Genomic DNA, 15,411 nt, shown 5'->3' on the forward strand with positions numbered 1-15,411 from the left:
TACTCAAAAATAATGCAGTAGCTAAGTTTTGCATAATAATAACAAAAATAATATTTTATTCAGACTGGAAGCAGAGGAAGCTGAAGAAAAGTAACGTGATCTCATTAAAAGCATATAAAGGTCTGGCAGAGATTGCAGTCAAGTGTCTGTGTGAGCTTCTTGTGGTGCTGCCTCACTTCAATTTCCACAATAACATCATTGTCCTGATTGTACCTCTCATGAATGACACATCAAAATTGGTGGGTATCTTTCTAATTATTTGTTTGATTTTAAGAGGCATTCTCTTATATGAAAAATATTTGATTTTTGAAAGTTAATTACAAAGCAACCGTAGCATGCCTCTCTTTTCAACACTTTTTCTCTCTCTCTCTGTACTTGACTTTTTTATTGAAAATGGATATTCACACCATTGTAAATTTTGACATAGAAACTTAGTTGAGTAACTATTGGGATGAACTTGTCTCTTTTTTTTTTATATAATTTTATGAGAATAAACATTTCAATTCACTTTACAGGTTTCTGAAATGTGTTGTGAAGCTGTAAAGAAGCTCTTTAAACAAGACAAACTGGGCTCTGTTTCTCTGGGTGTTGTTAAGGTGATTTCTGGCCTTGTAAAAAGCAGAAATTATGATGTTAGACCTGAGGTAAGTTTCTTTCTGTTGTACTTCAGAATTGTTTTTGACAATGGCAAAAATAGCAAAAGTCTATACTTAGGAAAGCTATCCAGTATTTCTTCGCTTTTCCTGAGCATAGAACAAGTTTAGGGGTTCTTGACTTCCCTTAAAAAGGAGACAAGGGGTGTAGTCTGTTAGATTGACAAACCTGATGCATTTAAAGAACCTCCTCTTACTGCTTTTTGCTAGGTATAACTAATTTTGTGCCTTAGCTTTTCTGATTTTGTCCCTTCATGCTTGTGCTGCTCTTTTGTACTCCTTGGTTATTCATGTTTCCTCTTTTTGTAAGCTTCGTTTTTTATTTTCAGATAATTAAATAGCTTCTGATGAAGCCATATTGGACTCTTACTAGTTGTCCTATCTTTCCTTTGCATCGGGATAGTTTGCAGTTGCGCCTACAAGGGGTGTAGTCTGTTTGACAAATAAATTAAGGCATGCTCAAGTTATGGGTTCTAGTCACTGGATTTAAGCCAAGAAAATAGGTTAAGGTGACCAAATATGTTGCAGGAGCCAGAGTTTTAAGTGACCGTGACTATAAGGAAGACTGCTGTAAATTAATATTTTATGAAAACGCATTGTGTATGTTTTCTAATTAACTATATAAAATTGTATGAAGATTCTCCAGTATTACAGGACAAAAGCTCAGTCAGACACACCCATTCTTGAAGTTCCTGATGTTGATAATCTGCTGTTGTAAATTTGCTGCACGTGACTTTGTTAAACTTCAGGCACTAAATATTTTCTGGTTTCTTTGTCAATTTTAGGTGCTAAAAATATTCCTTCATCTAAGAATTAAAGAAGTAGAAGTAAAAAAAGACACAGAAGACATTACTGCAAAGAAAAAGTTCATGTCCTGTAAGGAGAAAAGGAAAAATCTTTCAAGGATGCAAAGAAAGGTATAATAGAAACGGATTCCTGTTACCTTCGTTATCCTTTGGCGCTGGTAAATGCGTTGCATTATCACTGTGTATAGAGCATTTTGGGGCACATCAAGGAATTTTTAATCTTCCTAATTCTGTCCTTTTCCCTATATTTATTATAATAATTAGCAAAACTTCTGATAGTGACTCAGTTCTGTTTATTAGTTGGTGGGAAGGGGATGTTCAGAAAACAAGTTACCCTCCTGTTACCCTTCTGCCATCATTAAGACAACTTCATTCCACCATGGAACTCGCAAAGGATCAGCAGAGCACTGAACACGGTTATTCGAGACATCTGTGGACCCTGGGCCTCCAAATTTAGTGAGAAGTGGAATTTTTTAATTTGCCAGAATATTTAATGTCTTTAAAATGAATAACCAATTTATTTGAGCATAAGCTTTCGTGAGCTACAGCTCACTTCATCGGATGCATACTGTGGAAACTGCAGAAGACATTATATACACAGAGACCATGAAACAATACCTCCTCCCACCCCACTCTCCTGCTGGTAATAGCTTATCTAAAGTGATCACTCTCCTTACAATGAGTATGATAATCAAGTTGGGCCATTTCCAGCACAGGAGAGTGAGTTTGTGTGTGTGTGGGGGGGGGGGGGGGTGGCGGAGGGTGAGAAAACCTGGATTTGTGCTGGAAATGGCCCAACTTGATTATCATACACATTGTAAGGAGACTGATCACTTTAGATAAGCTATTACCAGCAGGAGAGTGGGGTGGGAGGAGGTATTGTTTCATGGTCTCTGTGTATATAATGTCTTCTGCAGTTTCCACAGTATGCATCCGATGAAGTGAGCTGTAGCTCACGAAAGCTTATGCTCAAATAAATTGGTTAGTCTCTAAGGTGCCACAAGTACTCCTTTTCTTTTTGCGAATACAGACTAACACGGCTGTTACTCTGAAACCTTTAAAATGAATATATTTTCAGTGGAAGAAAGCAGAAGAGAAGCTGGAACGAGAATTCCTGGAAGCAGAAGCCTCTGAGAGTAAAGAAAAAAAACTGAAACTGGTAGGGAATTGGAGAAATTTTTTTTCTGCTTTTGCATGTATTCTTGCAAGCAATTAAAACTAGTTGTCTGAAGTCTATTTTGTGGTCCAATTAGTTGTCTTTTCTTTGTCACATTAGCTCAGTAGATAAGTGATACGGGGTATGGAAGACCTCTTCTCAGGCAGAAAGGGTATTGTATGTCATGAGATAGGATCTGGGGAGGGTTCATTTTTTGCAACTAACAGACCTAGCTGTGTTGAGGAGACTGAAATTATAAAAACACAGGTGGAGCACAAAGAAAGGAAAATGATGCCTCTAATTTGTAACTCACTGACTAGGTTACAGTTTACAGCAGAGGGCTCCAGTAAGGTGGAATTACTTGAATCTGTAATAGGGTTCCTTTGTGTGTGTCAGAAAAATTCTGCTGCTAGTAGCAATGTTTATTATGATGTCAGTTTTCAGTTTCAGTTGTGTAGTCCTTACCCCAGGGTGACAGGCACACTGACAGCCTGACACTGCCTATTTAGAACAGCGTCCCTTTAAATATGTACAGCTGTTCAGTATCAGTTTGTTGGCATTTATTTCCTTTTATTTATATTTAAGTAGGTCTTCTCAATTCTTTGTTTGAATGAGATGTTGTATCAAAGTGGAATTTAAAAGCATGATTTATGTTGGTCAAATTTAAAAATATTGCCATTAATTTTAGTTTACTACAGAATCTAAAATCCACCTGCTGACTCAATAACGTGTGACTGTATCCTTTGTGATAGGAATTTTTGGACCGCTATATTTGTAATTATTAGGATTTTGGGGGCTGGTGAGTTCAAAATTCAAAAAAGTAAGAGGAAAAGGAAAGTTTTGAGTTTAGTTTAAATGAATCAGCAATACCTGTTTTCTGTGCATACTGATATGATTTTATGTACTTTTTCCCACAGCACACAGAGACTCTGAATATTGTATTTTTAACTTACTTCCGAATACTGAAGAAAGTACAGAAATCCCCTCTTTTGCCTACGGTACTGGAAGGTCTTGCAAAGTAAGAGCTATGAGTCAATATTTTTTTTTCTATATATTTTAGAAGAAATGAGTCAGTAAAAAGACATTTTAAGAATCTTTTTTATGAGCAATTCAACTGCATGTAGGATATATGAATAAAGCACACCAAAATTCATCAGTTTGTATATTTGAGCATTTCTAACGTCTTTCATTGTAGTATCTAATTGTCAGTATGGGACTTACATGACAAAAATCCTTCAAATCATGAGGTGATTTGCATTATTTATTCTGGTTTGTTAATAAAGAAATTGATAGTCGTTCTTTGCTCTGTGCAGTAGCGTTAACGAAAAGTTAAGATATGCCTCTAGGCATTGCATTACCAAGCTGTGCAAATATAGAGTAGATTTAAGAGGGCATTTGATGAAAGTAGAGGATGAATATGTAGTCTTTGGTGGGTCACAGAATGCTTTGAATGAGCTTGCAGAGAAAATTGTCTATAATTACAGAAAAATAAAAATCTCCCTGATTCTAGGTTTGCCCATCTCATAAATATAGAATTTTTTGATGACCTGTTGGTTGTTCTACATTCTCTCATTGCATCTGGGGTAAGTTGAGCTTTTTCCTAATGAGGTAATTTCTTGAGACATTTTTTTAAAAATGAAGCTTTATCTACTGTGCATCAGCTATTCTTTTGTATTCCCAGGATCTAAGCTATCGGGAGAGCCTTCATTGCGTTCTCACTGCTTTTCATATTCTGTCTGGACAAGGTAAGTTCTCTAAAATATAAACTTTATAATTTGATTTTAGCTGGTAGGTTAGTGAAGTAAACCTACTTATTTGGGATTATTTTTTAAATAGGTGATGTTCTTAACATTGACCCTTCAAAGTTCTACAGTCACCTTTACAGGACACTATTTAGGCTACATGCGGGTAAGTTCAGCGTCTTATTTTAACATCTGAACACATAGACTGTTTATTTTATTTGTATAATACTCTTAAAAATGCTAATTTTAAGATGCCTTTGCCATCCTTTTACAGAAACAGATAACAAATTTGTTTTAACTTCTTAGTTAGTATATATATTATGGCATTACTTAGTACCAATTTCAAATAGCGTCAGATTTCATTAGTGGCTAGTGAGTGACTTTGGATCAGCGTCTAACCCAGGCATGGGTAACTTTAAGGTAGCACAGGGCCACAAAATCCACTAAAACCCTCTGGTGGGCTGATGGGTGTGACCGGGGGAATGTCACGTCCTGCCACCTAGGAGGGGGGTTGGAGAGCATATCTGCCTCACACGCATCCTGCGGCAACAGCTACTGTCCTGTGGAGCTTGGGCTGGGCCTGATTTCCTGCTCCGGTCCACTGGCTCTTGCTACAGCATCATATGATGTGTATGTATGCAGGCGGGGCCCTCCCACCTTTTCCTGCCCTTGGCATTGCTGGATTGCTTGCCCTGAGCTGGGTTGTGGTGGACCAAATAAAATGATCTGGCGGACCAGATGCTGCTAGTGGCCCATCCCTGATCTAACCTCTCTTCATAAAAATCTGTCTTTCGACTCCATATTACTTGATTCTTTGCAAAGGCAATTGAAATCTCTGTTGATCTTTTGAAAGTTTTATATTTTCAACATTAATTGCTTTTAATATGTGCTTTAACACTTTATGAAAAGATGCCTATTAAAGTAAGGATTAATTTAGTTAAAATGGGTTTCATTAATTTGTATAGGAGGAGCTCATGAATTAACTATATGTTGTACATTGTTTTTATTGTATATGCATCCAAAACACTGGATGAGTACACTTTTATAATTATAAATAATTGATAGAATGATCAGTGTAATTAAGACCAAAAGAATCTTTGTGAATTTAAGCATCCTTGTTTGAATAAGTGCATTGTTAAAAGAAGCACAGATATACTGAGTCTGCTCAAAGCAGGAATAGTTTTTTAAAAGTAGATGTGTGTTTTTGTCTGTCATGTTAATAACCACTGTTTGTTGAACTATTATTTATGCTTTAGTACAATATTCTAGGGCTCTAATTTCTAAACAACATCCTTCATAGAATATTTTCTTTCTCATGTGGAAGGTCTCTTGTTGCCTTTAAATGGGTTTTTGCATATTCTGTTTTTTGAGGTGCTACGAATGATGACATGGTGATAGTGCTTCAGTGCCTGGATGTAATGCTTACCAAACGTAGGAAACAGGTTTCCCAGCAACGAGCCCTTGCTTTCATAAAGCGACTTTCCACACTTGCTCTCCATGTCCTTCCAAATTCCAGTGTTGGGATCTTGGCAACCAACAGAATATTGATGCAAGTAAGTTCTTAGTCACTTGCTGGAATGGAAAATTTCTTATTTGATTATTTCCTTTCTGCTAGCAGTGTCTCCTCCAGAATTGTGGGAGACACTGGGCTGCAGAATTTGCTAGTCCATGAATTGTTATGTAGTATTACAATTTTTTTTTTTTTTAACTACAGAATATTTTGACATTTTAAACATGAAAATAAGATTTCCTTAAGTACTGCTGAGTCTGAATAGAGCTGAATGTTTGGTTACACTCTTGAACTTGCATTACCATGTTATATGCATTAAACTTCTGTGAGATAATCAATTTTTCTGTGTGATGGTGTGATAGACGTTCCCAAAAACAGACCTCCTGCTAGATAATGAGGCTCAAGGCAGTGGACTGTATCTCCCCGAACTGGATGAGCCAGAGTGTTGCAATGCTCAGAACACAGCCCTGTGGGAATTACATGCACTCCGGGTGAGTTACTATTTGGGTAATTCTGGGGAGCTGGCTAAATGTTTATATACTTAACTAAATACAGAGCTCAGATCAATGCTGTAATCTCTAGACTGTGTACTCTAGATGAATGACATACCCTTGTCTAACTTCTGCTAACACAATACTTTGTTTGTTACAAAAATTTGTTCCAGATAGGTTGTTGGGATGGTGGCTGATGAAATCTTGTGTTCTGTGTATCCTTTCTGTGTATTTATGCTAGGAGGTCTCATGTTCTGTGGCTAGTGTAGGTCAAACGTGTTGCACACCCCAGGTCTACTTGCATCCCTCCATTCTTCCCTACAATCTCCCTGTGTGGCACCCTGTCTCAGGGCCTCCCTGCAACTCCCCCCAACTCCTCCTTCATCACAGGCACTCTGTGTGCCCCCATCCACTCCTCTGCCATAGGCCATGGGTTCTGTGTGTGTTCCATGTCCCCCTCTCCATGTACCATGGCAGGGGCTCTGTGCGCACCCTCATTCCCCACTTATTGACCATGACATGGTCCCTTTATTCTTCCCCATTCCAGGTCCCTGCCTCTCCCCCTTCCTCCAGTGCCACTTTCCCTTCCCTGTCTCCTATGCTTCCCGTGCTGTGGATCCCTGCTTCCCTGCCAATCCACCCAGTATCTTCCCTTCCACCTGCTTCCCTCATCACCACCACTTTTCACCCACACCCCTCAGTTCTCTCTGGATCTCTACGTCCCCTGCTACCTAAACCCTACAGTCCTAGATTCTCTCCACCCCACCCCTCTCAAAATCCTCCCTGAAAGGCTTTCTTCTTTTTTTTCTTTTCTTCAATTTATTTGGTTAGTCTCTAAGGTGCCACAAGTACTCCTTTTCTTTTTGCAAATACAGACTAACACGGCTGTTACTCTGAAACCTTCTTTATGGTAGAATCCAAACTTCCGGCATAGCAGGTTAATGTGCTGCCTTTGATATGTATAGGCAGCAGCAGGGGGCGTGGCAGAGAGATTCCTCTGCCTCAGTCTGGTAGTATTGATTTTTCCTGTGATTCAGTCTTTTCCGGTCTTCTAATCTGCACCAGAATCAATAGGTTTGTGCCCACCAGTACCTAGAACATTTCTGTTAATTTTGAAATTGATTGGGATGTGGCATTGCAAAGTTATTGTGTTGCAGATAAACAGAGAAATGATACGGAGTTGAGTGTTAGATCTTGCTTTGCTCCACCAACTAGACAAATTAAAAACAAGTGAACTGGCTTTAAATTATTATACTGAGATTAATTACCCATCTGAGGCAGGGACAAAGATGGCAGTAAGGGAAATCTTACCATTAACCTGTTTGTGTGATAAATTGTTTCAGTGGAGCTGGTAGCCTAATGGAAACCTTTATGGCCCTTATGTTTTATCAGTATGCTTTTAATATAACCTACTCATTCCAGAAATTATATTTAAGGCCTATCTCTGCAAATATGTAATGGAAAATGTTTGTCTATAATGCTGGCTAGAACTATCTACTGGAAGAAAAAGAGTTAAGATTAACTATAGTGAAACTGTCATGGACATTGCATCCAAACTATTTGTATGGTTTTATGGGTTGGTAACATAGCGTGTGTAACCCTTAGAACACTGGCTAATCCTTAGTCTCATCCTGAAACAGAAAAGAAGTTTGCTGAAAGTATTCTATGCAGTGTATAAATACAGTATTATTATTATTGGCGAAGTACATACATAAGTACCTACTATCCTATCCCTCACCAATCCCCTTCTTCCTTTCAGAGACACTATCATCCGACAGTGCAGAAATTTGCAGATCACCTTATTGCTGGAGCTCCAGCTGAAGGTTCAGAAGCTCTCAGACCAGATCTGAGCCGAAGGTGGGATATACGGTGGATATGTTTTGAAAAATAGTTCACTGGCAAAGTAGAAGCTGTTTGTTTTGTGTTATAAGATTCCCCAGTAAGTAATTTTCCATATGCTTCAAGAAAATTATTTTTGAAGAACAGAAGTATGATGGTTTTTTATAAGTACCAAAAGCTGGCTGCTTTCTCTAAGGGCTTGTTTCCTGGCCATGCAGAGGATAAAAGTCCTGAAAATGCAGCATACTCTGCCCTTATAGGAGCAAAAGCACTTGGTGTTGCATAGTAGCAGCCCAGGGATCTTAATAAGGAGCAGTGTTGCTGGGCTGCGACAGTCCAATGAAAAACAATTGTGGTGCCGGGTTCTGGAGTATGTACTGATGGAAATTAGTGTGAGGATAGATGACTGTGGAACTTTGTCAGGCATGCATAGCAATAGTCTCTGTGAGCTGGACTCCTAATCTCCCTCATTTCCATCTTCGTTCATACCTCAGCTATGTAGTTAATCTCAGTATAATAATTTACAGCCACTTTACATGCTTTTAATTTGTCTATTTGTCCTATCTCTACATTTCTGATTCATATAACTTTTCCAATTGATATTCTGTATTACCAGGTATTCTTCCCTTGCAGGTCTGAAGTAGTGATTGTGGAGCAGCTTACTTTGAGTTCATAGAGTACTGAAGTGAGACTCGTTTTATGGACATATACTTTGTACGGTTTCTTTTAATTGTGTAAAACTGATCTTGTGTTACAGGTCTGGCACAGAACTTTTTGAGACATATAATATGAAAGGAATGACTTTTAATCCTCCTGTAGCATCAGTTACACCTAGAAAAAAGGTACTGTCTCTTTCAACATCCTTTCTTAAACACACGTGTTCACAAATAGATACTAGAACTCCTGACTCACTGCTCAGCACCGAGGGGTTTTGACTGTATGACCAGATTTCCCAGCTAAGTTCTCTTTACTGGTGTGAGATATTGTTGACTGCTGACTGTGAAAGAAGAGAAATGGTATGAATAGTTCCATCTCCCATAGGACGAGCATGTGTAGTAATACAAATGTAGTGTCTGTTACTTTTCAGATCTGTAATGCTGTCTTGTGGCTGAGTGCAAGTTTGCTTCTGTTGCCTTTGTGTCAAAGCCCTTTCTTGTCTCAGAGTCTGAAATCAGCAGGATGGCCAAGTTCCCAGAGCCCTGATTCAGCATACAGAGTGGGAAGTGGCCACCATCAGTGCCAGTGTGTAACTGAAAAGTGTAAATATAAGAGGGGAACATAGAGCTTTTATGGGAGAAAGAAAAAAGTTAACATGTCTCAGAGCTTCACTATGAAACATTCTCCACTTACAGCTCCTACTACATGTTACACAAGTGCTCTCCCTTTTACAAAGTGAGACTTTATCCCCACTTTCTCTTTTGAAAGTGTGGTAACCTATGAATTGCAATGGAGTCTCCTGCTGATAATCTACTAATATCAGCAAAGTCCTCTGACACCACAGAATTTCCTTATTAAATAAGTAACTGAGTCCTCTGAAAATGACTTGTAAACTTGCCTGTTCCCCTGGATTATCACATCAGTTGCATGTCTGGCAGAGAGGCACTGGGATTGGCAGATGGAAGTAGAACTGTCTAGTACTTGAGTGAGAATATGTAGCATGTAATACTGATTTTTTTTGTTAACTATTTTCAGAGGTAACTCTACATTGTTTTACGTTAAAGTGACTTAGGTCTCTTAAATTTAATTTGGGGTCTTGTTTATTGCTTAAGAAACTTATTGCTTCTCTAACAAACTCTGACCATATCTCAGTTTTGCCATACCATGGCCCACTTGCTTCTCCTCTGGAGTCTGTCCGCCATAGGCCTTTGCAACATATCTCAGTGGGACAGAGCACTTCTGTCCAGGCTCTTTGACAGAAACCATGAGTGGAGATTCAGGCTTCTTTTGCCTTCTGTGCCTCTCCTTAGAGGCTAGAGGACAGATTTTTGAAAGGTAGTCAGTGTGTGGGTGTTTCAAACTGTAGTATTCTTAAAAGTAAGAGTTATTAAAAATGGAGAGGAAATCAAAAAAGTTTGTATGATGTTAGCCAAAGGCTGATGTGGCAAGCTCCCCTTAGCTTAGTTACAAAGAAGAAAGGAAAAACTTGCATGTCTAGAAAGCAAGTCCTTTCTCTGACCTCCCCTGCTCAGAATGACAGGCTCTCCCTGCTATATGAATAGGGATCAGTGAACATTTGGTGTCCTGGCCTTCAGAAGGTGGTCTAGGGAAGGAAAAATAAAGTAGTAAAATATCACTACTACTTTGAGAAACCCCTATGTTGATCTTATTTAGATAGGTATTTTACATCATTTATACAACTAACATTTTGATTTTTTCCAGGATAAATTTCTACAAGGGCATTCATTTCTAAATGGAGATTTAAAGGAATTGATTCAGACACATCTCAATGAGGCTGCTGTTCACAGACCCGTGGATTTTGCTAAACACTTAAAGGAATCATCCCTATCATAAGTATTACAACCCAGTATAATTGACTTCTTAATTGGGGTCTGGGAATAGCAGAAAGAAATTGTTGCCCATCATCTTTACAGGAATTCAGATGAAGTCCTGCTGTGGAAAGATAAAAATATATGATGCATTGCTGATGCACACAAAGTAATAGCAGTGTTTTGCAGTTACCTGTTGGTTAACTGAGAAGGTTGCATCCTCACAGGAACCATACTGAGCTGTAACAAAAGTAACTTCTGGAAGTATAAAAGTCTGGAGGCAGGTGACTTTAATATTGCTTGAGATGTATATTATTGCAATATTTTTTGTTTACATAAATATATATTTTGCAAGAGATTCATTGGGTTTATGTTTTACAACTATCTGAATGTATATTTTAGGAAGTATTCACACAGGATTGTGTTCTCTGATGCTTATTTTAAGACATCTGGGGACTCTGCATCCCGAGAGCAATAACTTGAACTATTTCTCTTGTCTAACTTGCCCTATCCATTAATCTCTCTCTTTTAAATGACTTTCTTTCAGTGAAATCCTCTTGGTACTTACTGGTCCATTGAAGGTATTTCAGAATTGGGCATCATGATATGCTAAATTCCAGTGCTACTCATGGTATTTTGGATGTCACTGAATGAGACATTCTGCAGTATCTTCAGTGAACCGGCACTGTTAAAGAGATTCAGGGTAAAGATTTAAACTTTTTTTTTTTGTCTTATGAGTACATCCCCGGCCTTTGGTTAGCTTAGCATAAGTTGTGTTCTTAATGCCATTTTCATGTTGGCTTTGCAGATAAATTGCATGAAATAATTTAAAAGTGAGAGTTCTAACACTCACTTTACATATGACTTTGTGTAGAACTGATTTGGCGTGTGGTATGCTATGCAACAGAGGCTTCAGTTATGCGAGGTGGTGGTGGTTTGTATTATCGTAGCACCCGGGAGTCCTAGGAATGGACCAGGACCCCATTGTGCTAGGCACTGCACAATCTCGGAACAAAAAGATGGTCCCTGCCCTCAGGGGCTTTTCTCATGTGGCTGGTAACCTGCAACACTTAGAAAATGTTTCCTTTATTGTAGAAAGGGTCAGACCTTTAGGTGCTACCATAATTACTGTGAAATCTATATTAAATATCTAACTTAATACCACCATGCTATCAATTTTCAATCAAAATAGGTTAAATAGTCCTAAGAAGTAAGACGTAAATGAAAAATATCTCACTTTTGAAGTAGGTACTAGTGAGTCCCTATAAATTAGTATATTTAAAAACCTATGTTTTCACTACCTGAACTGTAAAAAGGACCTATAGAATGCTTGTGGCTTTGTACAAATAGTATCCCACATAGTCTTCTGTGTCTCTTAGTAATTTATATGATCCCCCATCTCCATAGCATTTGAATACTTCTGTTCTTAAATAACTCTGTGAGGGGGTTCGGGAAGGTGATGTGATTTAAGGTTTGAAAACTTTAGAAAGTGTCCCCATTGCCAACAGTTTTGGCAGTTCAGGAAAGAACTACTAAAGGTCCACTTCTTAAACCATTTATTTTTCCAACATATACAAATATAAGTTTACTTTTCAAGTCAGAGAAAAAGTAGTCCAGGTGGAAAGTCAGTTTTAAAATACATAGTTTTTAAATTATGTAAAATTTATAAAAACTGGCACATACTGATAGAACATTGACAAAACATTTTGACACACTTTAAAGCAGCAGAATGAAGACGATTGCACAACTAACAAATTCAGTTTAATAGCCTATATATGTGTGAGAGAAATATTTACTGCTATTGTATTTTTTGTTTGTGTTTGTTACTTCTGTCAACTGTGTAGCACTGCAGCAATTATGAAATGTTTATCACAAATAGAAAACACTCCACCATCATTACATCTAATGGGCTAGCAACAACAAAGTGATTAATAATCATCTGCTGAAGCTAAATTGCATTCTGAGAGCTAGAGCAAAATCACTAACATTCAGAAGCTGAAGACTCAGTTTTGAAGTAAAAAGCCATTGACAAATTCTCTTTTATAAAGCCGAGTTTAAAGAGAATTTGATCTTAATGTTGAGATACTTCTCTGTTAAACTCTTATTCTTGATAACTTGATAGTGGTCTCTAGAGGCTAATCGTTATTTTCAGGAGATGGTTATTGAGACATTCCACCAACTAATATTAGTAATAATAATAAAACTAAAAACAAATGTGACATAGTACTTTTATATCTTAAGGGTTTTTTTTTTAAAGTCTTCTTAAAACTTGAACACCAGCCAATACAACAATCCAGTTCCTGAAAACTGTAGTGTTGTAACACAGCCAAGACCTATGGCTTCCAACGTCAATCCCGTACAAGCACCGATACCAGCATTCATTATACACTGAAACAAATACAGACAAACATAGGTAGGAAGGGTTAAAAAAAACAGTTTAGTGTAGAATAAAGTGTTTTCTTTACAAAAGAGGTAACAGGAAGTTGACTGCCCATGGTGAGTCCTGCTATCATTTGTAGGGGTCTGGAAGGTTTATATTATATACTGTGGTAAATTATTTCCTATGAATAGTTTGTAATAAAAATGTTTCTTTATCAAACCCAGGTCCACAGATCCATATGATGGCATTTAGCCTGAACTGCCAGGGAGGCAGAACCACTGCTGTCCATCTATCAGACCCATTAATATGTATCTGTGGACTTGTATTTCTGAAGAAAGGAAACTTATGGGTAAGCGGGACAAATTTTCCTATTAACCAAACAGCTTATGTTAAATCTGTTTATGGTATTTTAAATAAGTTAAAGCTGTTTAACACAAGAGTAATAGCTCTCTATTATTTCATTTGGGGGGATTTTTAGGCTAACGAAAATGGAAAGCTTATGTGCTTCCCCTACTTTCGTCTATGACCAAAACGACATGAATGCAATTAACTAATGCGGTGCTGATTAATCATCAAGATCCCTATTTTTTAAAACTTAAATAAATTGAGGTACTTTAATGAACCCCTCCTCCCCCAATTCAATATAATCAGTTTTGGAAAATTCTACCATGCCCACCTCCATAAAATGATTTTTTTTAAACTGAACAAGCAAAATGCTTGGTTTTCTCATTACCGCTATGCTTTTAAGTAGATTTTGTCCGGTAAGTATTCATGACAGTTGGGCAAGGCTAAAATAACTAGCAAAGAGAAAATGTCCTTATGGATAAACCACATCATGCACTTTACACAGTGAGTGTATGCTAGTCACAAATAGTGCGAATCTGTTGCTTTTTAAAGGGCTACCAGACTTTGCCTGCTATAATCTAGGATGCCCTTATCTAAATTTTCTTTCAAGTCTAGTAGCAATGAGACATTAATGTTTGTTTCAGAGTAACAGCTGTGTTAGTCTGTATTCGCAAAAAGAAAAGGAGTACTTGTGGCACCTTAGAGACTAACCAATTTATTTGAGCATGAGCTTTCGTGAGCTCACGAAAGCTCATGCTCAAATAAATTGGTTAGTCTCTAAGGTGCCACAAGTACTCCTTTTCTTTTTATTAATGTTTGTGGCATTCCTACACAAGAGTTCTCTCTCTGCTGGATCTGTAGTAGATTTACAAAAGCTTCTCCCAAATCTCTCTGGACCCAACCTTCTTACTTTCAGTGCTACTAGAAATAAGGGGAATCCATTTATCAAATGAAGGGTAAATTTTTTATTAAAAAAATATTTTCATGTGTCTAAATGGATTTAACAACCAATGCAGGGGATGGATATATATAAATGAAAAAGGGATCAGACCTTTATCTAAGCTCTAGTCAAAGGACAATGAAAGATATACACTATCAATGCAAATATTGCTTGAAGGGGTAATGTGCATATAAAACACCATGTAATTTCACTTAATAATGTGCCTTGGAAGCTGAATTTCCTGTATCTCTCTCAGTGGGACTGGTTACTTTAGACATGGAAGGACTAGATAGAAGAGCAGCTATTTTTGTTCACCATAAACAGTCCTGAAAATTTTACCCTGAAGTAATTGAGAGGCCTAAGGTCCATTTTCAAAAAAGATGCAGATAGGTGACTAGTGGGATTTTCATAAGTGCCTAAGAAGCTTAAAGTCAGTGGCTGCTACATGGCTACTCACTTTTCAAAATATTATGTGTAATCTTCTCCCATGTAACTCTGAAAACCATGTTTAGACAAATGACATAGCACTGCTTGAAAATATTGCAAATTTCCCAGAATTCAGAACAGGCTTAGTTGCTATTTTTAAAATGGGATAAAGACAGGTGAATTTCAAAATAAGTGTGTAAGCTCCTGGGGATGCCTCAGTAAAGGAGTTTTGAATGTGTAGTTACATTTTTTTTCCTAATGTTGGAATCAGCCTGAAGAGGGCACTTCCTGCACAGAAAAAGGTGAGAGTTGCTTTCTAACTTTCTCCTGCTTTTATTTGAACACAGCATAGTTTCTGCACATTTAGAAATCAACTTATGACTTTTTAGTTTTAAATTTATTTCTTGGAGTCAGCAACTATAGTGCCTTGTCTAGATTGAGTAAAGAGATATAGATTTTCACAAAATTACAACCTTAGAAATAGCATCTTTTTGTGCTAGAGGACATTTCTGGGGATGTAGACCCTCTAGCTAATATACAGGGTATTAATTCTCGGTGCTAAGCAGACTGCTTGAATCATCTCCCTGCATTTCATTCAACTTCACGTTGTTTAATGGAGAGTTGCTTCTCTTACTGT

The 15,411-nt window shown here is 37.6% G+C and overlaps 1 protein-coding gene across 2 annotated transcripts in view; it reads left to right on the forward strand.

Moving 5' to 3' along the window:
• NOC3L (NOC3 like DNA replication regulator) overlaps positions 1-14,123 on the forward strand; it is a 28,347-nt gene extending 14,224 nt beyond the window's left edge. Inside the window, exons 9-22 of one of the 2 annotated variants that reach the window (XR_013346695.1) lie at positions 64-239; positions 516-644; positions 1,439-1,570; positions 2,538-2,618; positions 3,533-3,633; positions 4,126-4,198; positions 4,297-4,360; positions 4,452-4,523; positions 5,729-5,910; positions 6,230-6,358; positions 8,118-8,215; positions 8,955-9,039; positions 10,577-11,386; positions 13,288-14,119. Coding sequence is in view for 1 of the 2 variants with exons in the window: in XM_077822516.1 (XP_077678642.1) it covers positions 64-239; positions 516-644; positions 1,439-1,570; positions 2,538-2,618; positions 3,533-3,633; positions 4,126-4,198; positions 4,297-4,360; positions 4,452-4,523; positions 5,729-5,910; positions 6,230-6,358; positions 8,118-8,215; positions 8,955-9,039; positions 10,577-10,708 (1,454 nt within the window). In the remaining variant the exon portion in view is untranslated. Of the gene's footprint in view, positions 1-63; positions 240-515; positions 645-1,438; positions 1,571-2,537; positions 2,619-3,532; positions 3,634-4,125; positions 4,199-4,296; positions 4,361-4,451; positions 4,524-5,728; positions 5,911-6,229; positions 6,359-8,117; positions 8,216-8,954; positions 9,040-10,576 lie in introns of both variants that reach the window. The other variant, XM_077822516.1, reaches the window with a different exon arrangement.
• The last annotated feature ends 1,288 nt before the right edge of the window (positions 14,124-15,411 follow it).

The sequence above is a fragment of the Eretmochelys imbricata genome, chromosome 7 (genome assembly GCF_965152235.1).
Source record: "Eretmochelys imbricata isolate rEreImb1 chromosome 7, rEreImb1.hap1, whole genome shotgun sequence".
NCBI lineage: Eukaryota > Metazoa > Chordata > Testudines > Cheloniidae > Eretmochelys > Eretmochelys imbricata.